This window comes from Apium graveolens, chromosome 3 (assembly GCF_009905375.1).
Source record: "Apium graveolens cultivar Ventura chromosome 3, ASM990537v1, whole genome shotgun sequence".
NCBI classification, from domain to species: Eukaryota; Viridiplantae; Streptophyta; class Magnoliopsida; order Apiales; family Apiaceae; genus Apium; species Apium graveolens.
This window is the reverse complement of record NC_133649.1, coordinates 174,464,007-174,489,757: the sequence shown is the minus strand read 5'-3', so window position 1 is coordinate 174,489,757 and position 25,751 is coordinate 174,464,007. Positions and strand designations below refer to the sequence as shown.

Here is a 25,751-nt window from a genome sequence, read left to right as displayed (position 1 = left end):
TGTTAAAAATTGAAAAAGTCTAAGTCGGTTTATACAAAGTTAAAAAATTAAAAATTGAAGTGTGATCACTGTCAAAAAAAAATTCAATATAAAAAATGTAAAATAAAAATAGAAATCCAAAAAATGTAAAATAAAAACAAAAATGCAAAGTCGGTTTATACAAAGTTAAAAACAAAACATAAAAAAAACAAAAGGTGGGCGGATGTCATCTGTGTACACACCACAAGTTCAAACCACAAGTTCAAACCACAAATCAACACAGCACGTAGTTATTCGTTTTATTCGTTCGTTCGCCCCGAACCGCCAAACTCGCCGGACCGCTAAAATCGCATGATTCGCGAGCCGTTCAAGAGTTAACTTTCCGTCAAATCGGCTCGGCTCGTGTAGCTTTACGGGCCGTTCACGAATTAACTGGCTGATGAACCGGACCGTCGGAAATTCGGCCCGGCACGGTCGACCCGACCGTTTGGCCGGCTCTACTCACATGTGTAAGCAACGCAAATAGATTTTCCCTCTTTCTTGCTATAACTGCACCAGTAGCTTCTCGAAATTAATTAGCCATGGAAGTTTTCTCCCGGAGTCGGTTATAACTAGTAAAGTATTTTATTACTCCATTTCTCCCTTCCATTTGTTTACACTTTCCTTATTTCTTTCAATTGTTTACATTTCAAAAATATGTAAAAATTTTATAATATAAAAAATAACTATATCCACTATTTCTTTCCACTATACCCACTTTATACATATAATATTAATTCGTCTTATTACGTTACTCAATTTTTTAACTTTCATCCACTATTTTATTATTTTTCTTAATCTCCGTGCTCAATCAAAATGTAAACAAATGGGAGGGACGAGAACCATAAGTATTTCGAACGTAAATTTGCTAGGCAAGGCTATTTTTGTCTTTTAGTTGTGTAGAATACTTTGCAAGTATATGTCATGAATTTGATCAACTAATTGATTGCTGCCTCCTCATTCTGATTTTCTATGTTTATTTTTAATGTATATAATTATTCTATAATATTTAATTGCTCCCAATTTGTCTGATGAATAATCTTTGCGAATATGAATCCTTCCAAGATTTTGTGACCGATCTTTACCAACACAAAAAGATCTGGTGGGAATAGACAAACACAGTAACAAGATTTGAAACTTGCGTTATAAATGGGTTGCCTCTTCTTTTGGTCCCGCGAAAACCTCTCTTCTCTGTTTCTCACCTCCACAACAACCACTCCCTTCCTATTCTCATTTCTAATTTATCTTTCCCACAAATTCGCTTCGGTCCATCTCTAACATCTTCAAGAACTTGAAAAAAAATAATCTTTTTTTGTTGGGCTTCAATAAGTGAGTGTGTTTTCAGTATTTTATGATTCTTGGTTATGAAAAATCAATTCTTGGCCATCCGGGTATCTCCAAAAACCAAGGTATATGTATATATTATTTGATAATTTTAACCAAGTTGTTGAGTTTACAGCTTCCATGAACTTTCTTGAAATTGTATGTTGGACCATTTAGAATCCAATTCTCCCCTTTTTATTCTGTTTTTGCCACTCAAAATAAAAGAGCTGTATGCCCATTTCAGGACATATTCTTTTTGGTTTCTATCTCATATCTATATATGTATGTGGAATTCTGTTTGCAGATTAAGTTGTAAGCCATCATCATGTCGATCATTGAAGCACGAAAAGGCCGTCAAAGACAGCGTTATGAAGACAATATCCGGCTTGTTTCTGGGTAAATATCTTCATCTTTTTTAGCTTTTGTGCCACCCCTTTCTTTTGATTGACCATTTTGTACTTGTATGCTTTTACTAGGCATAGTACATGTTCTTGATTTGTCTCCAATAATTGCAGAATTTTATATCTTTTTTATCAGATATGTGATATGCATCCAGCTCCTCTAATGAAGTTTCCGTATGGTTTCCAAAATACCTTGGATGGTAACAATCCAACAATTAATTATATTGTTTCAACAACTCTCGGATGTCATCATAATGAGGTTATTAGAAACATCTTCATGTTGGATGTTACTCTAATAATGATTTTATATTACTTACTTTGACATAATATTTCATTGTGAATTTCTCTTGAAGGAACAAATAAACTTTAATTTTAATTCATCAGAATGAGGTTCTGAGAAGCATCTCCATGATGGAAGGCACTATTTATATGATTATATATTGATAATTCTATATCACGTGTAGGCTTAATTTTGACTATATTTCCTTAAAATTTAAGTACAACTTAATGAATTCTTTTCTATTTAAAAATTTCACATATAACCTTTTTGTTACTATCTTAATGAATTGAGCCCACTTATTTGGTCACCGAGCAACTGAACTATCCGACCAACAGTTTAATACACGCCATGTTGGTGTTGAAGAACTTATGTGTATTAATTGCTTAATATAAATCACATGTGCTGTCTGTGTAAATATGTGAAAGGAAGAGATAAAATGCAGTGGGAATTCTATAAATAGGCATTCAAGGGAAGGTGCAGAGGTTAAGCATTCCTATTAATTCTCACTACCTCCTTCTGGATCATAAGCATATATAATCTGTATAAAGATTAGGTACTCTATAAGCAGATATAGTGGGAATTCTAATAGAGGCATTTAGTTGTTTGGCCACTTTGTGACCAAATAATGGATTTTATAGCTTGTTTGATCATTGACGACATCATCAAGGTTTAATCTGTACGTTGATAAGGATAAAGCTCATAGTGCAAATAGCCATAACTTTATCAAGGAGCATATATAAGGATAAAGTTTTGACATGATTCGTTTTGTCCTATATGTGGAAATTTTGTTTAAATTATTAAATTTGTATGCTTTTATAAGATCTTTGTCTTTTGCGTGGAATTTTTTGTTAAATATTTCACACATACTTTGCATATCAAACTAGGTTGGCTCTTACTTGGTTGATGGGGCTAGGAGCTTATACATTTAAATAATTTTGTTAAATAAATGAATGGTCAAAAGTCAAGTTTATTACATCCGTAATAACATGTTAACTTTCTTGTTACTGTTCCTTGGAGAGACGTAAAACAAGTGGATCAATAATAAAAATGGCAAAACTGGGATGGTAAAGGGGTGTGGAAGCCATCAGATATTTCCTTTCAAAGGGCAGTGAAGTAGAGAGTTTTAGTTGTTTATCATGAGCAGAAAAGGTGTTCCTTGGAAGTAATTATTTTATTCTGTGACCATTTCTTACTGACCCTTGTGTAATGTAATCATTAATTAAACTTTATTATAGAATCAGTACAGTTTTGTTGTCAAGCTATTAATACTGATAGGTAAAGCATTTCTCACCTGGGGAATGGAAAACTGTCCTGATCAGATATTAAATGAGGCATACTTGTTCCAACTAGTTTATTATAATTTTGTAGGACAGTTATTGAACTTGGGTTAAAAGATCAGCTCTTTCTTAAAAAATTGATTGTAACTCGAAGAACGAGGTATGTTCCAGTATATGTAGGTGCCCTTAGTTTGTGCATTATTAAAATATAGAAGGATTGAACAAGATGGGTTCGAACATCGAAGCATGACTGTATGACTAAGCATACACAAGAAAAGAATCGTTTGCCTATTTTCAACTTGTAATTGTTTTAAATGTTATATTTGTTGATCCATAACCACTGAAACTCAATGATAACAGGGGATAAAAAAATTGAACAATAGTAAGTGGGGAACTGATGCTCATTATATTCTTACAACAGGATTCAGTTGATCCTGCATGAAGCTGTAATGCATTCCACTTTTCTGGTTGCACACATATAAGCTATTACTAATATAGTAATATTTTTATATCTTCATACATATACTTCATGTCTTCGTATATAATGCAAACTTGCAAATATAACATAATTGCAAGTGAACTCACTAGAACTTTTGATGTTGAATTGAGATCATATATAACATAACTGGGTAATGCCTGCGATTCCCCACCAGCTACCCAGAAAACTGGCTTTGCCAGCTTAACATCACTTGAAACTCAGCGGAAATGAAAGTAAAGGAAACTATGTTAAACGAAGAAATGAATCATATTTATTATATAATTAGTCTGCTACTAATCTTAATATAACTAACATGCAGGTCAATATTAAAGTGTATGTAATAGATTGAAATATGATTGATCTTAATGACAGTATTTAAGTATATATCATGGATGTCTGGAAAGCTTGGTTTGTAGTCTTAAGCTGTAAATGGTTTTTTGTAGTTGAGTATCATCATAAATACTTTAATGTTTGTATTGTAACTTGTTAAAAGCAGATTTTCTCAATAACTCTGCAGTTTCTGAATAGTAGATGAGCAAATGACTGCAGATGTTTGCTAATCTTGATTTTTCAAACTGTATTTTTTTTTATGTCATAGAAATCTGGTTACATTCATCATCACTTACCAAGACTTTAAATGCAACAGGTGCATTCCTTACAGAGTGGCTAAAAATAATGACGAGGAGAGCTTTGATCTGGAAAGCAGTTTAGAGGTTCTAATGATATCCTCACCAAATCGTGATGATCTGGTTTTCCCAAAGGTACCTAGATTCTCTGTATTGAATCATTGGTCTAATATTTGTAAGCATAACAACAAATGATCTCTGACTTGTTGGCCTTGGTCTTGATAGTCATGATTGTTGTTTATGTATGTTTCCTACTTATCAGGGTGGATGGGAGGATGATGAGACTGTTGAAGAAGCTGCATGTAGAGAAGCTTTGGAGGAAGCAGGCGTGAAAGGAATTATCAAGGCAAGTTTACATTTTTGCTTGTGTACTCTGGCCCATATTTCCATATGATGCCTAAATTAAAGAATTGCTAGAAAGACTTGCTCCATCCTCTAAATCCAAAATAGTTCTCTAATCACATCTCACTTACCTCAAAAGAGGCTCATATTTGAACTCATGGACAATTTTGACAACAAATCTATGGAATTAATGTAGGTTTGTTTTTGTTACAGTTTTATACACTTGGTTGTTGAAATTTTTAGGCTAAGAAAGACATATAGAAAAATTATCAAACTGTACGGAAAAAAAAATGGCTGAGACTAATGCAGGTCACTGAATGCCTAATGTGTAGTTAAGTGCAGAACATTATGTTTATAAACTTGTATTAATATGTATAAAGCAGTTTAATACTTCTAATTATACAAAATGTAAGGTTTCAAAATGTATATGCCTGTAAGCATAGTTAGTTCCCGAAAAGATGCCTCCAACTTTGTTGAATTTGTTACTGTTGCTCTCATCTTTGTCCCCGACATTTTGTTTCTGATATATAATTTCCTATCTATGACCCTGGGCGCTAAATGTCCTCAGTTTGACAAAGATAAGAGAATTCATTCCTCGTCTTTTCATGTACCATCAAATTAAAACTGCATTCTTATGTGATATAGAGTCTCTGTTCGTAATAGAAAGCAGAAGATCTATAGGATCGGTTTAGTGGTTAAATTTGTAAATTGACAATTGAAAAGGGCGCCCTTAAGTATAGGTGCTCAATATATAGTCGGTCCTCTATCTTAAAATTTGACATCTGTAGTTTCTAATTCCTTCAACTAGGGTGATTCACTCGGAGACTGGACTTTTAGAAGTAAAAGCAGACAAGAGAGTGGTTGCCTCGAAGGAGGCTGCAAAGTATGGATGTTTGCACTGGAAGTCACTGAGGAGCTTGATGCCTGGCCAGAGCAGGAAAACCATGACAGAAGATGGGTCAGTATGACTGAACTTGTTGCAGATATATTGTATTATACACCTACAAGCCACGTACAAGTATTAGTTTTCCCCAATGGTGGTTCAAGAAATTTTGAAGTTTAACATTTAGTGTGTCATTTTATATGCAGTTGTTTATAAAAGATGCATTCCAGTTGTGCCGCTACCAGTGGATGAGTACAGCCCTGGAAAAGTTTATAGAAATAATGGCCTCCGAAAAAAAACATGGGGAAAGCCAAAGTTTAGTGGTCTTGCACCCAGCTCAAGTTTCAGATGTAAGCAATAGTTTAGTGGTCTTGAATCCTGCTCCAGTTTCAGAGGTGGTTACGGAAAACCAAATAATGTCAACTAACTGTTTGCCAAACCTGCTAAGCCAAAATTCCACCGGCTTGGAATCCTTCCAGTGCTCAGCACAGCAATGTTAGTCATATGATCAGCATTTCCTTCACTGGAGATGCAGGTCACATGGTTAGCTCAGGCATAAACAAGTGTTTTCCGGGCCATAGGTATCTGTTTCTAATTGTACTTTTGTTTTTCACAGTTCACTACACCAATGATGAGAGTAAGAGCAAAATCAAAGCTGGAAGACTAGTCTCTCTGATTTAAGTATATAAGATGAATCCTTGTGCATTTTCATGTAGATAGGTGCATGAATCATGATCCCAGTCTGATAATTATCTTAAATTGTTGATGAGTAGTACATCATGATTTCTTTAACATCGAAAATTGATAATCAAGCACAGTGAGTTGTAAGATGTTTTTATTAAGGAAATTATCGGGTGGACTAATTTTTGTTTAATATTATAATGATTCACACAATAAAAGGAAGTCTAGAATATTACATTCATGATAAATTGAGGTCTTGTAAACACAAATAATTAGAATTGAAGATCATGTGTACCAACTATAGTCACATGGCAAATCACTCGTGAACGCTAAACAGCATTTAGCTTATAGCTAGGGCTGTCAAACGGATAAATCGGATACGGATATGTCTATATCCGCATCCACAATCATTGAATTCGAATACGGATAATATCCGCTTTATTTTGGATACGGATAACATCCGCTTATTTCGAATACAGATGCGGATATTTCGGACGAATATCGGATTTTTTAAATTTTTTGTTGTCCCTACCCTTTTGACGATGATTATAGAACATTTTCTACGATTAAATACAAATAATATATTTATGTATGTATAAATTATATGTACAATTATATAAAATTTGTATAAAACATATTATTTAATACATTTACACAAACTATAAACTAAAAAAATAAATTTTAGGGTTAAATATCAAGTAGGTCACTTACTGCGTCCAAATGTATCAAGTGAGTCACTGATTACATGATTACAAAAGTGACTCAAATGAGTCACTCATTTAAAAATTTGTATTAAAAATATCACTATATTGTTAGTCGAAATTTTTAAAAATATTATATATTGAGTTTCGCACATTTTTAAAGGAATCATTTTGTAAAGTATTATATATTGAGTTTCACACAAATTTTATATATTGAGTTTCGCACAATTTCGCACTTTTAAAGTATTATATATTACAAAAGTATTTTTTATAAATATTATTACATTCAAATGATTCCGGAATCAACTAAAAGGCAATACATCCAAATTTAAAAAATTTTAAATTTTAAAATTTTAACTTTTAAATGATATATAATTATATATTTATATGATTTAAATATCATATATGTATTTAGTTTCGGATTCGAATATCCTGAATTCGGATACGGATAATATCCGTTTTTTCTCGGATACGGATAATATCCATTTTTTCTCGAATACGGATACGCATTTTTCGGACGAATATCAGATTTTTCGAATTTTTTTGACAGTCCTACTTATACCCGCCGGAGTATTATCCTTCACATGTATTATCCTTCACAATTTTACTCGAAATTAACCCTTTAGTTAACGGAGACCCTTTCCAACTTGAAGCTCAAATGAGTATTACCGCAACTGTTTGGCAAACTCATTTACTCATCTAACCCCTTTCTTTTCAACTTATATGGTCGTGATAAGTGAGAAACTTTTGGCCAACTTCTTTCTTATTTTTTTTTCCTCTCATAATAATTTTTATTTCAATATTTGAAAGAAAATTAATTTATAAACATTAAATTTAACATGTACTTTGTATATCTTAAATGGTAAATTTACCCGAACACATGTATAATTTATAAGTAACAATTCTTATATGACCGTTATGAATTTTAAGTCATTATTCATGTCTTTTAAGATACCCTTAACGGGTTTAGACCCTATCTTTAAAGCCTAAAACAGAAAAATGTTATCCCAAATTAACTTTAATTACAATTGCCTTTTAGTTGATTCCGGAATCCGGTTACTTCCTTCAATTTTTGTTGTTTTTATTTGATCAGGGGCGTAGTTTATTTTATAGTTGCATAAGTACAAATTCCTAATTTTACAAAAAAACAAGAAGATTAAAAATTGCAGAGATAGAACTTAAAAGTTTGTTTTTCCTCAGATGTGTGATGCGCGTGCATGAAACATACATACATTGCGGCAGACAATATGCAGATGAGCAGATCCCAAATCTGCTCGGGCATGCCATGTGTGTATGTACAATGTGTAAAAAAGTTAGGTGTCACTCTATTAGAGTTTGACCCTTTCTAAGTTTAACAATACCGGCGATGCCGTTTGTTCCGGCCGAGCACTCTTTTTTCTTTGCCTAATTCCGTCTTACCAAACAAGACTGACCCTCCAAACGAATTATTAAACGAATTATTAGACCGGTCTTCCCCAAGTATCGCACTAACACTTATATAGCGAATATAAGAGAAATTTAAGAATAGACATACACAACTTTACTAACTAAGATCTTTTTTTATTAGTAACCCAATACTACGAAGTTGGATCCCCTTTAATCCACACATTAGCCCCTTGCGAGTATTACAAAGTTTAGCACTCACCCTCACAAGACAACCCTGCTTGTCTCACTCTTGAATACTCTCACTTTACTCTCAATTTCTCACAATCACTTCTATTCCTCTACGCCTCTCCAAATGAGGGGTCTCACCTATTTATAGGCTCCTCCACTACTTAGAGAGAATTCTAGAACATGTACATCCCACATGTTTCTAGATTATTCCAATAACTATCTATGCATTATTATTCTAAAATCTACCTATCTAGAATATACATAAGGACACATAGGAATCTCTAGATAGATCACAAGCCTTGAAGGTTCCGGAAGGTTCCACCAAGCTCCACTAAACTCCGCCATCTTCTAGATCCTTCTTGAATCTCTAAGCGCCTTCTAAAGACTTCCAAAATATTCCTCTATATTCTAGATCCTTCTTGAATCTCCAAGCGCCTTCTAAAGACTTCCAAAATATTCCGCTATATTCTAGAGTCATCCGGACCATACCGGTCTTCTTTAGAATCTTCCGCGCTTACAGAGGTTGATATTTGTCGGGGCGTGACATTCTCCCCCACCAAATTCGTCGACGCCCGCGTCGACGATGTTGCCTCCCAATAGCGCTCTAACGCCTCTTGGTGTTACTCCAAGTTCGGCTTCAACTCCCACGTTGCCTTGCTTGGTGTCGCCCATCTCACAAAGTATTGCTTACTCGGTACCAATCCTTTGATTTTAACGAGTCACTCACCAAGTATTTCATTCATGTCGCATCGACCCTCGACTTTTGTTGGAGATAGCGGTGGTGACTCCTCCCTTACTTGTGCGCCCAATTTTTGCTGCGACGCCTTGACAACATCGCCATGCTGCCCACCTTTGCCTGATGACACATGCCCTTTGTCCTTGGCTCCTTTCCCCTTAGGAGACTTTGGACTTCCCTTATTTTTTCCAACTTTAGCACCTTTCTTAGCCTTCTTGCCCTCCTTCTTGGCTTGGCGTCCCTTCTCCTCCTTCGTTGAGGGTTGATCATCCTCAACTAGCCTCAAACTTCCAAGATAGGTCACCCTTGGTTCCATCGGTGGCGCATCCACCCTTTCCAAGATCGACAACCTCCTCGGCTCATCTTCCTCACGTTGGATCATTGCGCTCAACGACCCCAACTTTGTACACTTCGCCATCACGTGTGGCCCCTTGCATACGTAGCATCCCTTCTTCGGCACATAGCCCTTAGATTTTCCCTCGCTTGGGCCATGGCTTGATGATGCCCTTGCATCGCGCCTCTTTCGTGGACTTCAACTTCTCAAGCCAACGTCTTCCTCATCACTACCTTAATCGCTCTCCTCATTAAGAGTATTTGATTTGGAAGCCTCTGTAATATCTGGGATATAACGTGTAATTATTTTTGCCAATAAATAAATATTATGTGATTATTATATAAATTTTGGTGAATTATCTATTAACTGGTATCTGTGTTTGGATGTGTATATTTGGTAAAATTTGAGAATTTAAATTTTTATATGTCTAAAATAAAGTAAAGATAATTTTGATATTTTTCTATTAATTTACATATTGTTATATAATTTTATAAATGATTTATAGATTTAATAAATTATTTTCAGATTAATTATAAACTATTTTGAATAATCGATAATCGTCCAACTTCAACCATTTTTACATTTTTACAATCCGGTAGTCTCGGGAAAACTCCTTTCTAACCTAATTTGATTATTTTAAGCATTTTTCATATTTTGACTTTTTCGATCCGGAGTACGATTTTACCTGTGTGGTTCCCGGCGCAAATTTTACAATACAATTTTCGTTTCAGTAAATCGATAAAATCCGTATTTTTTAGAAATGAGATATTTTGATTAAACTATTATATTATTGTTAAGTGGCATTGATGTCCACTTCGAACGCTTCGTAAAGGCTCGAATTGGTGTTTTGTACTCAAGTTGTTTGTGTTTTTGATGTGTTTTTATAGTGTTTTGCATTTCAGGGCATAATTGGAAGCAAGAATGGTTTTACATTATTTTTATGCTAAGAGAGTGTTAGGATGGAGCATCGGTCGATTGCGCAAAGAAATCAGCAAGTGAAGTCAAGAAATAAGAAAAAAACCAGTTTTTTCATAAGCTCAGTGCGGCCGCGCTACACTTGGGAGCGGCAGCGCCATACTCAGAGCGGCCCCGCGGGATCCCAGGGCGCCTGCGCTAGGTCATTTTTCAGAATCTTGATTCTTCTCTGATTTTGAGAGTTTGAAGCCCAGCTCGATTCTGAAGCTTATATAACTCCTAAATAAGATGTTTTTCATAACAGGGAGCAAGGAGATAACAGGAAGAAGACTTAATAACCCAAATTCAACGAAGGAGAAGAAGAACTAGTTTTTACTTGTGATTCTTTGTTAAACTTGTAATTTTGGATGCTTGTTTTCTTTATTGTTTGAACCTAATACTCTTGTTAACGTGCTTTGTTATATTTATTCAGTTATTCAGACTTAGTTATTCTTAGTTATTTACCATGCTTTCATCGGATCCACGGTGATGATGAGTTCGGTTATGAACTAATCGTTATCGTGGGATTCTAACGGATTTACTTATGGATTTCAATAGTTAATTTGTTTCGATACCTAAATCTGTGGTGATTGTATGATATCCTAGTATTGGTTGTGCTTATTTGTCTTATGTGCATCGCGAACGTCTAAGATAGCGTGTTAATCTCTATTGAATCGACAGTGAATATAGAGGTTTAGAACTTGTCATGCTAGCATAGGTTCATGTATTTGTTATGCATGATTCATAGGTAATATTAACCATCTTACTTGCCCAATGTAATCAAGATAGATAACTTGTGCATTAAACCTTTATGTTGTCAAATTCTATAGACATATAGGGTCTCAACATAATTGGTGTATATTCAGCTTCTATCTCTTTTGTGGATGTCTGGTAGTAGGGTATTCGTATAACGAAAGTTGGCGTTTACTAGTTTCGTGTTGTCTGATTAGTTGTCATCACCATTGCATGCTAAGGTTAAGAACAATGACTTTGAATGAAGTAATAATGAAGTTAGAATCTCATGTTTGTCTCTTATAAGTAATTCAACCTCAATTCTCTTTGTTAATGCTATTTAGTTTAATCTCTTAGCTTAATCAAAAACCCAAATTGTTATTTGTCTTAGCATTAGAAGATAGTCATATCATTGTTGCATAAGTGCAAAAATTGAACTTAACCTAAACCAGTCTCTGTGGGAACGAACTAGAAAGAATTCTATATTACTTGCGAACGCGTATACTTGCGTGTAATTTTAGCGCGTGTTTTCGTCCTAACAAGTTTTTGACGCCACTTCCGGGGACTCGATGTTAATTTTTAGTTTATGTGCTTGACATCAGTGGTCGTTAAAGTTCATTGACACGGATATTTTATTTGTTTGCTTGTTGGTGTTTCAGGTACTCTAGAGAGCGTTTATGCTAACGCGTTCTCGATCTCGCAAGAGAACACTGGATAAAGCGGAGGAAGAAGTTGAAGTAGAAGAAGTTTTTGAAAAAGTTGTGAAAGTTGAAAAAGAAGTTGTTATTGCAATGGGAGAACCAGCAGCGAATTCGAAGGTTTTGATGGATTACTCTCAACCGAAGATCAATGATATTCAGTCTAGCATTGTCAGACCAGCCATCGCGGCTAATACTTTTGAAATCAAGGCTAGCACGATTTAGATGGTGCAGAATTCAGTCCAGTTTGGGGGTTCTCCAACGGAAGATCCCAACATGCATATTAGAGATTTCATCGAGATCTGCGACACTTTCAAATTCAACAACGTTTCTGAAGATGCTGTTAAGCTGGGGTTTTTACCATTATATCTGAGGGATAAAGCTAAGTGTTGTTTGCATTCTCTACCACCAGGCTCTATTACTACTTGGGAAGATCTTGCTCAAAAGTTTCTTACTAAATTCTTCCTTATGGCAAAGACAGCTGCAATCAGAAACGCTCTTACTTAATTTGCGCAGCAATCTGGAGAGTCTTTATGTGAAGCTTGGGATCGTTATAAGGAGATATTTAGGAAGTGTCCTCATCATGAGATGTCTGACTGGATGATTATCAACTATTTTTATAATGGCTTGGGAGCACAGTCTATACCCATGCTCGATGTAGCATCAGGTGTAGCCTTATGGGCTAAGAGCTACAATGAAGCTTATGAGTTGTTTGAACATATGGTTGTTAATGAATATCAGAACCATTCTCAGAGACTACCTCAAGGCAAGGTAGTAGGAATTCTGGAGGTGGATGCAGCTACTGCTATAGCTGCTCAACTTAAGGCTTTAACGATGAAGGTGGATTCTTTGGCTAATTATGGGGTTAATCAGATTACAAGTGTCTGTGAGTTTTGTACTGGTGCGCATGAGACGGAGCAGTGTGCTATATCTAGCGAATCAGCTCAGCTCATGAGCAACTTTCAGAGGTCGCAGGAACTAGTTCCAGCCATTTATCATCCCAAAAACCGTAATCATCCTAATTTCAGCTGGAGCAACAATCAGAATGCGGTGCAACGGCCTTATCAGTAGTATGCAGCAAAATAATTCAACCCTCCTAGTTTTCAACAACCGTAATATGCACCAAGACAACAACTTCAACTTCAACAATCTAATAAAAAATCTTAATTGGAGGAGTTGAAACTCATATGCAAGAGCCAAGCGGTTTCTATTAAGACCTTGGAGAATCAAATTGGGCAGATTGCCAATGCCTTATTGTATCGACAACCTGGAACACTCACTAGTGTCACAGAAGTTCTAGGAAAGTAGGAAGCAAAAGATCATGTTAAGGCAATTACATTGAGGTCTTGGGAAGGTTGCAAACCCCGAAAAATCTCAAGTTCCAGAAGATGAAGTTTTGGCTGAAAAGATTTGCAGAAGGAAGTAGAAGTGGAACAAGGAAGAAAACTGTGGAACACACTCCTTCTGAGGGTAATATAGGGGAGAAACAGGTCTATCCTCCACCTCATTTTCTCTAAGAGGCTGCAGAAGCAAAAGTTGGATAAGCAATTTGCTAAGTTTCTAGAGGTGTTCAGGAAACTTCATATCAACATACCTTTCGCTGAAGATCTTGAACAGATGCCTAGCTACGCAAAGTTTATGAAAGGTATTCTCTCTAGGAAAGTGAAGCTCGATGACTTAGAGACCGTTGCTCTTAGGGAGGAATGCAGTGCTGTGCTGCAACAGAAGTTGCCTCCGAAGCTTAAGGATCCTGAAAGCTTCACTATTCCTTGCACCATCAAAAAATTATCGGTCGACAAGTGTTTGTGTGATTTGGGAGCTAGCATTAATCTGATGCCTTTGTCTATCTAACTATCTTCAAGAAGTTGGATCTACCTGATCCATGGCCTACATATATGTCTTTGCAGTTGGCCGATCGTTCTATTACATATCCACGAGGCATTACATATCCATTGTTGTTTGTAATTATAGATACTATTGTACGGGAGAGGTGGTAAACACGAAGGTGATTTCCTAGTGATCAGAAGAAGTGGTTTGGTTCATCACTATTTTTCATAAGGGGATAAGCTGTTTTCCAAAAGAGGAGTACCATTGGTTTTTATCTGCGGATCCTATTGTACGGGAGAGGTGGTAAACGAAGGTGATCTCCTTTAAGAAGTTGATTCTCATAGGGGGAGAAGCAAGAGAGATATGCGCTTCTCAACAGGAAATGTGGTTGTACAAAAGAAGCTGCTGATGATTACTTCAAGACTGAGAAGTATTATCTGGCAGGGATTTGAAGAACCAAGAAAATGAAGATGAAACTACTTGAAGAACAGTTCCGTGCTAGAGGAACAAACATCTTTCATTACAGTTACTCAAAAAATCTGGAAATACAGTATTTGATCCAGAAAATTAGTAACATTATTTACAAGTCCCGGTACATTACTTTTTCTAGTTCTTAGTTGAGTTATCCTCTCTATTTAATTTGTTTGTTAGGTTTAACAATAAAATAGGGGGAGATTGTTGGTGAGACTATGTAGCTGTATGAACAATTACGTGATAACTCAACACGATAACAACACTAGAACACGACAGGTTTATAATACTACGACTACACAAGAAATCATGAAGAATAAAGATAAGACAAATACAAAGAATCAGAAGATTAGAAGAAGGCCTGAAGTCTGTTTACAGGTCACTGAAAGAAGTTCATTAATATGTTCATGCCTTAGTGAAGAATAAAGGTTAAAGACTTTCAGGGGTTCAGAAATGTTGAAGATTCAGTGTATAAGTGCTACCAGAAGATTTCAGTGTATTGGCATTGATTGAAGATAAACAGTGTATGAAGCATAGGAATATGAAGAATTGAAGATAGAGTATAGATAGAGGTTAATGAAGATGTTGTCTAAAGTACTAGAAAGGATTCCAGTGAAAGTACATATGTTTATTCATAGTCAGTATTCGAAGCGATAAAGTTGAGGCAAGCTTAACAATTTAATCAAGGCTATGATACGAAGACCTGAATCGGGGTAAGTCGTCTGTGAACCAGACTAGTTGTACTAGGCGTCAACAACTCGTGAAAGGAATCTGGGTATTATTTATAGAAGAATTGTTAAGTTGAGGAACGTACTTGGATTGAACGTTTATCTGTTAAAGTACGAGAAGTGATGCGTGGGGTATACAGCTAAACAGCTCAGGGGACTGGCGAAGCTCAAAGTTTAATTGGTAAATTAAATAAATTTATTTAGTGGACTTGAATATAATTTATTTAATAAACTTAAAATGATTTTTCTTATAAACTTTAAATAAGTTTATTTTATAAATCTAAATTAGTTTATTTATATAAGTTATATTTAAGTTTATTTTATAAATTAATTTAGTTACAATCTAAACTTAAAAACAAAAAAAACAAAACAAAAACAAAAAACAAACAAAAAGGAGAAAAAGAAAATATAAAAAAAAGAAAAAGAAAACAAAAAAAGGAAAAACAAAAATGAAAAACAAAATAAAACAAAAAAAAGAATAAAAAAAAAGGAAACCAGGGGTGACATTTTTGTTTGCCCCCTGATCGCCACAGAAGGTGTTGAGTAAAGTACACATACATGTACTAGTTAATGCATGGTCGACACAGAAGTTGTTTGTGTGCTTTTGCTAAGTACACTTGTTGTACTAGTACACTAGTAGTCGCCACAGGCTCTTCATGTCGCCACAGAGACAAAAAAATAATAAGGCAATCTCCTAGAGCTCCCTTGGTCGCCATAGAGAGTGAAGTGTATCCCCCCCAATACACCTTGGTCGCCACAGAGAAGCTAAAGCTATCTCCACAGAGCACTCATCTCCTCAGCCACACAATTTTATTGGATATAAAGTCTACACATTTTGCAGCAGAAGGATTGAGCCATTTTTTTGGGATTCATTCTGTTCATCTTCTCTCCCAAGAGAGTAGTGAAATGGCAGCAAAGATTTATAGAGAAGCTCAAGTTTTTTCTATATCCGTTTAACTTCTCATCGGAGTAACATTATAATACCCGATTTAATTCTTGTATAATCTTAGGGGCATTATAATCGTTACCCGATAATTAAATTCTTAGACAAATAAAAGCTAGATCATTGTATAGGATTTGATTTGTAAATCTTTGTAGATGCTAAGAACTTTGTTGTTCTTAGATTGTAGCTGGTTAATTTATTTACCGGAGTGTAGCAACACCCCCGAGGATTTATATACGATTATATACTTCCCCGAATATCTTGTGTTCCTCGTTTTATATTCCCAAACACTATTCTCCTCAAGAACACGGAACCACTAACCGAGCACTAAATCTATATCCGCTAAAGATTCGAAAGAATTTTTAATTTAGTGATTATCGTATTCAACCCCCCTTCTACGATAATTCGGGACCTAACACTAATGCTTAGACATAACCACGGGCGAAACCAGGAATCTAACATTGGGGACCAAATTGATAAAAGTAGAAAACATACCGGTCTATTTGAGATGTGCGCCTTTCTTTAATTAAATAAAATGAATCAATAATCTCATCAATGGAAATAGTCTCGACAATCTCTTTTTCAATATATAGTAACAAATAATCTCTTTGAAACTCATCTTCCATTCGATTTTGAAGACATGTTTTCATAATTTCCATAGCTGGAAAAACTCGTTTAGATGTTACAGACTTGCAGTAGATGTAGGAAGTTTCAAGACAGGCCTTAATAGTTTATCAACTAATGGATACATGCCAGCTTTTCCCGTGATTACCAATCCATGACATAAATCACCAAGAGTAGACAGATTCTTCAAATCTGGATGAACAGGAACATCTAAGCCATAACGTTGTAGTTCACACTTTAAATTGATTTTTTCATCTCCCGGAAAATCTCCTGGATAAAAAATTTCAGCTAACTTGCAAATGTTCTCTATATTGAAAGACTTGTAATCATCCCTAGGATTTAGTGATGCACTTAAAATAAGAAGTTTTGTCGTTTGCTCGCTAAACCAATTGTTTAACTCATTTAATTGTTGGTCTATGGCAGCTGTAAAGATTTCTACTTTTTAATGATGTTCCGTTGTCACCATTTACTTTTATTTTCCTTGTCGACAAAGAGATTTACGCACATCAAAGTAGGGAACATTCATGTCTGGAATCACGATAGTATACCTCTCACAGAATGATTTCGCACTCTCTAAAAGACTCTCCCAACCATCACTTCTCAATTTTTGAATTAGCAATTTTGTAGTGGAAATCAGATGCATGGTATTTAAAATATCCTGTGACCTTTATTGTAATGCTCGACAAAGTAGATCATTAATAGCCATTATCTCCTTGACCACATGTAAAATAAATACAAATTCGTAAGATATCAACATTTTAATAGCACTTAAAGCATCACCTCTTTGACAAAAGTTGTCCCTTGAGCAGCAACATCAATCAAAATCGAACGAGTAGCATCGTACATTCTTATCAAACTACATATAGCAGTTAAATATGAACTCCACTAGTATCTCCAGGACGTTACAACGTTCCAATTTGATTGAGACTTTTACTCGTTTAAATCTCTTCTATTTCCTTTAAATGTTCAATTCCAGCAATTTGATTAGCTTGCAACTCATCATGCCGTTTAGAAAAACTCGTAACTGCAATGATAACAAAAACCAAATTTTGAAAGAAAGTGTAAATCTGAGGTACTTCTCTGGTTGCAACCACAAGTGCTAACTGTAATTGGTGTGCCAGGAAATGAATGTAATAGGCATACGGGTAATCTTTAAGAAATAATGCTTGCAGTCCGTTGCACTCACCACGCATGTTACTGGCGCCGTCATATCCTTGAATTCTTATGTTCTAGACACTAAGATTATGATGAGACAAAATATCACAGATTTCGGTCTTTAATGTTAAAGAAAACATGGACTGAATATAAGAAACGCTCTCTCGTAAAGCCATTTTTATCAAAGCCATTTTTATCAACAAAGTTAACAACATTGGCCATTTGCTCTCTTTTAGATATAATTCTATATATATCCACAATCAAACAATATTTGACATCATCAATCTCCTCACGAATTAAACTTTGCAATTTTCTGGCAAAAGCATGTAAAGTTTTTTTTTTGGATTTTTGGTGAAGTATATTTGGCAAAAACATGTAAAAATTGTATTATCTTACATGTTTATTTTATTTACTATTAAGTAATTAAGATTAAATGAATAAATTCACTAATTTCATGAACCCGTATTATTTTAGCTAAAATATTTAACAAAATTAATAAAATTTGTTTAGTCAATTCTCAGTTTCAATTTTTTTATTATTCGGGGGGGGGGGGCGAAAGAAAAATTCTAATAAATTTTAAAATTTTATAGTAAAATTTTGAGGTTATTCCGGAGTTAGCGGGACCCGGACTCCCGTTGGCCCCTGGTTCCTCCCCTGTACATAACCCCAATAAACTATTTCTCCTTTCCTTGAAGCTTCGATCTGCTATCAATCTTGTACGATATAGACATTATTATATATATATATATATATTGAATATATAACTAAATCACAAGAACATTACTAATTCTTAAATCATAAAAGCATATAAGAATTAACAATTAAATTAGGAGAAGGGTTTGAGAAAACAAACAGAGATTGGATTTAATCTCGAGTCCAGAAAACTGTCTCCTTAAAGCAGTTTCGCCCCGCACCATTCGTGTTTAGCGACCTCCTTCCCAGGATAAAACGAGATACTAGTATAATCGATAAATCGAATATACTCTCAACGAACTTGAACTAAGCCCGAGAACTATTACCGGAATATTGGAAAAATTTAAGACTGGAGAGACCGAGAATGAAAGAGATGACTCTTATTTCCTCGACTTAATAAAACTGGTGCCCTAAGACTCTATTTATAAAGAGAGGCTTGAAAGGACATTGTATTTCTTTTCGATGTGGTACATGGTATTTATAAGAAAAATTAAGGAATAGGTTTCTACTACTCTCGATTTGGTACAAAACCACTTCCAATATTAAAAGGTAAACTTTTGGAACATCAGTTCTCATTCACCATTTACTCATTTTGAGCGTGTAAATATGCGTTGGAATCCACTCAAAGAGGAAAATACGTTCCAATAAATACACACCACTAACACATAATATATCTCACTCATCTAGAGTGTCAAAATGATTCACAACTTAATCTAAAATATTAAATTTGTCCAACATGATCATCCAAGAGGCTGGTAAATTCTTGGTTATTAATTCAATGCTCAAACTGCCTACTTTTCCTATCACTATTTTACACGTCTGTATATTTTACTATTTGCACCAGCGATAGTAGTAATACATTATGACATATACTATACAATTCCACATTCTTAACCTACAAGCTACACAGTAAACACAGGCATGCACAATTAAATAGGCAAATTCTTTACACCTTTTCTACACGGTTGCATGCATGTGCATGGAATCCACATGAGAATCATTGACTAGGAAAGCAATCAGACAAAAGTTCGTTGAATTTAAGTGTGAGTGTGTGACTCTCCGTTGAACAGGACAAAATGCAAGTGTCTCCCTGTTTCAAATTATTATTCCTTCTGTTTTCTCTTGGTATAAGTGATCACTGTATATATTATTAATGCAGAGGTATATGAAAATAAGTTACCTTTTCTTAGCCACAAGATTAGGATATCATCTATTCTCTATTTTATATACGAGTGATGGTAATTTATATGATACTATTAATCCTCGTAATTTCAAAACAATTAACTGACTAGTTTTCATCTGTCATACATAAAAATAATTACATGATTAATTAACTTTGTAATCTAATATTTAAGTGTTCCTAAATAAATGTTCATTTTTTGACTAGTCAACTTGACCATATTTTACTCGAAATTTACATATACAATATAATTGAAAATAATATAAATAAATATATATATATATATCCTTAGAAAATATATTTAGTTTATTTTATAATTTAATTTTCAGATTTTAAAAATAACTAATAAATAATTTATAATATTTAAATTAAAAATTAATCAATTTAATTCCTAAAAAATCAAAACAAATATATAATTAAGTACGGAGGAAATAATTAGAATTAGAGTTTAAAATTTTATACAAAAATCTTAAAGGACTGGTCAAATGGAAATGGAGGATAATTGCAAAGTTGAGAAAATTGACAAGGCAGCATATTTATCACTTATCCTTTGGCATCAATTTGGGTGCCCATAACATCAATTTAATAATATCTCCGGTCCTCAAAAGTCATGGTAGGTTTTGTTACTGTTTTGTCCTTGGCCCCTTGAAAGAATTAAACCTTTTCTTTTTTAATTTATACTATAGAGTAGTGTTTCTTTTAATAACATATGGAAAACATTCCTTAATTTTAGGATATACTTGTTTATTTACCGCATATATCTAATCGTATTTTGATGTTACCCCTTCGACTGGCAAAAGTTTTTGACGCACGTACTATTCCTCTAGGTCTAGGCTACAGGTTAAAGCGGGTAGCTTCTACCTTTAGAACAGTAGCATCATTTGCACTGTTTCAATTTACATGCATGATCACTACTCGCGAGTCGCATATCACGTGCATCTCTAATCAGAGTTGGTAATTTGTACGGGTTTAATTCGTTCGCTTGGGACTGGCTTCTACGGAAATCCGAATTTATTCGATCCGCACCCGATTGATTCAAATCCGGACAATTTGCTGAAATGAACGAACCAAATACGAATACGTAATTAGAAAATCGGGACTAGCCCGGCCCGCACGAACTAACGAGCCGCACGAGTCGCACAACACACACAGCCCGCATAGCCTGCGGGTCTCGTGCACACGCCAATGATCATCCTCTGTTCTTCTCTACCCTGTTCAACGGAAACCTGCAGGCTACACAACACCTCCAACGCTCCTCTATGCAACGGTATGTAACGGTCATTTACTCCTCTGTGACTGTAATGGTCATCTTCTCCTCCTATAAATACATACATACACAATTTTAATGCTTTGTCTCTCTCGTTGTCAATCTCTCAACTCTCTCTAATTTCTATGTCTCTCTTATCTCTCTCTAACTCTCTCTAATTCTCTGTCTCTCTCAATCAAGTCTAAAGTCTCAACCCCATTTTATTTACAGCTTCGAATTTATATCCCCTTCGATATGCAGTCAATTTATCCGCTTTCTCTAATTTATATCTCTCAACCCTTCAAATTTATTTTTCTCATTATATTCCCAAAATTTATACAGAATTTATTACAAGCAAATTTATCTAGAATTTATCGCAAGAAAATGGAGCATGGAAGATGGAGTTTTCTTCTCAAGATTCAACCTCTGCGTCTTCGATACTACCACCTTGACCCGGATCCACTTTTAATACCAAAAAAAGTATTTTAATTTTTAAATGTTTTGTAATTCTAATAATTTTAGTAATTTTAGTAATTGTAAAAAATTTAGCAATTTGTTTTGTAATTTATATTTAATTTTAGAATTTTTTATTATTTTAGTAATTCGTTCTATAAATTTTAAAAATTTTAGTAATTTTGTAAATTCAAATGGTAAATTCATTTTATAAATTCATTTTGTAAATTTGTTTAGTAAATTTGTTTTGTAAATTTCTGTTAACTAATTTATTTGTTTTGTAAATTTGTGCAGGTGCTACGAGTTCGAGAAAATCATCACACGTGTGGACATATTTTTCAAAAAAAGCCTTGCCGGATAATTTGAATAGATTTAAAGTTCATTGTTTGATTTGTGTACAAAATGGTAGACCACAACCACAATTTAATTACGGTCGAGGGACCGGCACGTGAACACTAAGTCGTCATTTGGAGAATATTCACTCTATTATGAAGGCGAGTAATGAAAGTGGGGAAGCACGAAGAGATCCACAACAAACACAACTTGGTGGTTTTATGACATCAACGGGAAGTGGAGGTATGCCTTTTTCCTATAATAGAGATAGAATGATAAAAAGTTTTTCTACTTTTGTTACACTAGACGAGTTACCATTTTCTCACGGTGAGAGTGATAATTTAGAGTACATGATGAAAACTACAATAAATCCGGCATTTAAAAAAATTCCTAGGAACACACTTAAATGACACACAATAACATAATATCATTGCGCTAGAGCACAATTAATTGATTTTTTTCAAGAATTTAATGGTATGGTTTCATTAACTAGTGATTGTTGGAGTTCGAGTTAAGGTGAGTCTTATATATGTGTTGCTGTTCACTGGATTGGTGTCGATTCACTACATCATAGATAGCCTATCGCAATGGTTTAATCATGCGTGTTACAAAATTATGTTACCTTAGGTATGCTCATCTTAGCCTACCGCAACATAGTATTTTTGATGTTACCATAGCCTTTATAATATGTTACTATAGCTTCAAAGTGTTACATACGAGTAACACGTGGAAACTTATGTTACAATAGAGTGTTAATGGATAAAAAATTAACAATTTACAAACAATTAAATATATATAATTATTTAACTTGAAAATTAATCAATTTTGATAATATAATTAAGTAATAATATTAATATTAGCTAAGATTGATAAAAAAAATTAAATTTTTTTAAATTGTACTAATTAATAATGATAATTTTTTATTAATAAAAAATTTGAACCTTATTTAAACTTAAAATTTTATTGAAAAATTAAAAAAAAAACAAAATTAACATACAGTTATTTGGGCTCTCGTTGGGCTCTCCATCAGGCGGGTTAAAGTAGGCTCAAATTTTTGGAGAAAGCGCCAGTTTTTTGGAGAATCCGCAGATTTTTGTCAAAATTTTACACTCTCTAACTCTCAACATCTCTTTCTCTCGGTGGTTCTCCCACACTCTATCTCTCAGCTTCCAATTCACAGATTTATGATTAGATTAGCTTTAAGGTACTACCCCTCTCTGTCTCATAGATCCGAGTTAGGGTTTCTAATTGGAATTGGGGGTTTTTAATTAGAATTGGGGTCAAATTCTACTTTAAAGTACTACCCCTCTCTGTCTCTCTCTGATTTTATGTTATTATAGAGGTTTTTGTGATGTTGATTTAGAGTGCTGTTGTGTTTTTAGTATGAAGCACGATGTTGTGTTTTTAGTATGAAGCACAACAACACAAAACACAAAACACAAAGCCGTAGAAATCGATCTAATTTTTTCAACAAATTTTCAATTCGCGAAGATCTAATGGCGCCTATTGAAGTTTTAGCAAACGGCGACGACATCTCCGCCGCTAAACCACCGGTCACTGGTCGTTAAACGACGACGACATCTTCCACTTTCGGCTATTATTAAGAATCAATTAAGTGTTATTGATGGTTCAGGTATATATATATATTGTGTGTGTAGATTTGAATTGATGTGTTGTTGTTGTCGGTCGTATTGTTGCTTTTAGTTTTGTGATTGAATTGGATCAAATGTTGTTAGTTATGCGATACTTGTTTGGCACAAGAGTGTGTACTTCACAGATATGGTAATCTTTCTATGGCTATACCTGATCTCATATTTGGTTACGAAAACCCTTGTTGAATTATTTTATGTTTTGCATATTGTGCAGGTTCTTGATATGATATTGAGGTTTGCTTGACTACAATTGGTATTAAAATTCAACGTGTCTGCTCTACGTGGTGATGCCATAATAAGGTTATGTTCCTGCCTAGAGATCCTTCGCCGTGACATTTGGAGTTTCTTCAGGTATTATATGATCTGACTACAGCCTTTTAATGTTCTGATTAAAGTTGCATCTGATGGACCGAATGCATAGTGCTTATTAACATATCTCAATATGGCAGCTCTCTCTCTTAATCCATATAATTACATAGTAAGTTTAGAAAAACCCCAGACCGAATGCACTGTCCGTTTCTGCTTGATTGATGGAGGGATGGGGCATGTTTCACATCTAGATACTCAAAGAGAAATTCACGAGTTTTTCTCATTTTCTGGGGAAATTGAGCATATTGAAATACGAAAGTATGCCTTTTTCTGCATACCCTTTTGCTCTTATTACTTATTTTTATGTTTTCAGTTTTATTTTCTTTGTAAATATGGAGTGAGAGTGTTTTTTTTATGCAGTGACTCAAGACCAAAGATTGCGTTTGTCACTTTAAAGATCCACAAGCCCTTGAAATTGCACTACTTTTGTCGGTAATTTCTTGTTGATTTATGCTTGGTTTTCATTGATTGTAGTAGTTTACATTCGTACCATTGTGAGGAAAAATATATTCTCTCTCATTAAAACTGAGTACACACTGGGAAGTTCATACGAAAACTAGATTGTAGGTATCTGAATCTAGTTACTCTTGGTTTCGCAGCAGATCCTTTACCACATCCAGGGTCCTAGTCCTTTTTGTAGTCATAATCTGATAAATTTCATCCAGTTTTTTCTTGTTGTAGTGATTGGCAATGCTAGTACATAGTAGCAGTTGTATTAGATTATAGGTATCTGAATCTAGTTGCTCATGGTTTCGCAGCGGATGCCTCTACCACCTCCATGGTATTGGACTTGCTGAAATCAAAAGGGCAGGACCCTGCTCTCCTTGCTCAAAGTAGGGAGTTTTTTAAGGTATATTGTAGTTTATGTGTTTGCTAAGAAGTATGGTAATATATTTTTCAAAGTTCTTTCCAGGTGTTATGTCCTGAAATGATTTGATTCTCTGTTTGGTCCTACATATTCTAATTATGATGTCAAATATCAGTCTCTTTTTATTTAATATTAAATATATTCTACACCATTTATAGTCATATTTGCTCTTATGTCATGATCAGGTTTCGAGTACTCTTGTACTCTTGTTGCGAGTGAAAAAAATCTGGTTTATCGGTATGATTATGCTCCTTGCATACCAATTCAATTTGTTTGTTCTCCTCTATTAGTTGTTCCTATTTAGAGATCGGTTTTGTCGCAATGTTGGTGGTTGTAGAGATATACACAATTCCCATTCAAGTTCTATTGTAGTCATGCAAACCAAATTATTTCTGTGTTTTTTTTCCTTTTGATGTGCTAGAATGGGTTTGGGTTCCCCCTGAGCCCATTGATGTGCTCTGTTAAACCATGTTTTTATCAAGTCCATGAAGTAGGTAACTGTATTGACAGGCCATTAGAATTTCATGGAAAATATCAGTAGCATATTAAATGAAGTAGGTAACTGTATTGACAGGCCATTAGGAGATGTTGATATTGCCTAATGTCTCCAATCATGTTTTGTTTAGATTTAGGGTACTCGTACTCCAAAAGGATAAAAATCCTAAATTATTAGGCAATACTAATTTGTCCATCATAAACCATGCTTACTGATTAATTGGTTACAGTAACGAAAAAAGGGCAAGCAGGCTGCATTTTTTTAACTTTCCACACAACTGTACCACCAAAAGACATGATCCTTTAACAAGTACTGACATATAGTAGCCAGTAATTCCATCTTAGAGCTGTATGTCTGCGCTATTATAAGTCTTAGAGGATATCCTATATAGACGTTAGTTCATACTTCATACCATATAGGTAATATATGACAAACATAAAGAACATAAGCTAGAAAATATGAAGTCTTTATTCATTCAGCCACGAGTGATATCAGCAGCAGCAACAGGCATCTGATGTCTACTTGACACACACAAGGTAAAAGAGGTACATTACCTTTTTTTCTTGTTGATTGGTTCCCCCTGCATCAACTATGTATTCTGCAATAGAAGCACTAATGTTGCTGCATCGCCTGCT

At 34.6% G+C, this 25,751-nt stretch overlaps 1 protein-coding gene, 1 long non-coding RNA gene and 1 other non-coding gene across 4 annotated transcripts; 2 read left to right on the top strand and 1 right to left on the bottom strand.

Moving 5' to 3' along the window:
* Nucleotides 1-1,009: 1,009 nt before the first annotated feature.
* Nucleotides 1,010-6,420, top strand: LOC141712942 (nudix hydrolase 13, mitochondrial). Of its 2 annotated transcripts, none has more exons than XM_074516074.1 (6): nt 1,010-1,427; nt 1,646-1,737; nt 4,424-4,538; nt 4,666-4,749; nt 5,554-5,703; nt 5,835-6,420. In XM_074516074.1, the coding sequence occupies exons 2-6, from the start codon at nt 1,667-1,669 to the stop codon at nt 6,126-6,128; spliced, it is 714 nt and encodes a 237-aa protein (XP_074372175.1). In that variant the 5' UTR covers nt 1,010-1,427; nt 1,646-1,666; the 3' UTR covers nt 6,129-6,420. The 2 variants fall into 2 exon arrangements, with proteins under 2 accessions (XP_074372175.1, XP_074372174.1); XM_074516073.1 differs by lacking the exon at nt 1,010-1,427 and adding an exon at nt 1,879-2,001.
* Nucleotides 6,421-12,561: 6,141 nt separating this feature from the next.
* LOC141716213 (small nucleolar RNA R71) lies at nt 12,562-12,668 on the bottom strand. Its single transcript, XR_012572930.1, has one exon. It is a non-coding gene; the product is annotated as a small nucleolar RNA R71 (small nucleolar RNA).
* Nucleotides 12,669-23,870: 11,202 nt separating this feature from the next.
* LOC141711285 (uncharacterized) lies at nt 23,871-24,598 on the top strand. The gene is made up of 3 exons (XR_012571289.1): nt 23,871-24,010; nt 24,113-24,184; nt 24,511-24,598. It is a non-coding gene; the product is annotated as an uncharacterized LOC141711285 (long non-coding RNA).
* The last annotated feature ends 1,153 nt before the right edge of the window (nt 24,599-25,751 follow it).

Coding starts and splice junctions, on each gene's coding strand:
- LOC141712942 (XM_074516073.1), top strand. CDS start 1,919: ATGGTTTCCAAAATACCTTGGATGGTAACAATCCAACAATTAATTATA. Junction 4,539..4,665: donor ATGATCTGGTTTTCCCAAAG/GTACCTAGATTC, acceptor CCTACTTATCAG/GGTGGATGGGAGGATGATGA. Junction 5,704..5,834: donor AAAACCATGACAGAAGATGG/GTCAGTATGACT, acceptor TTTTATATGCAG/TTGTTTATAAAAGATGCATT.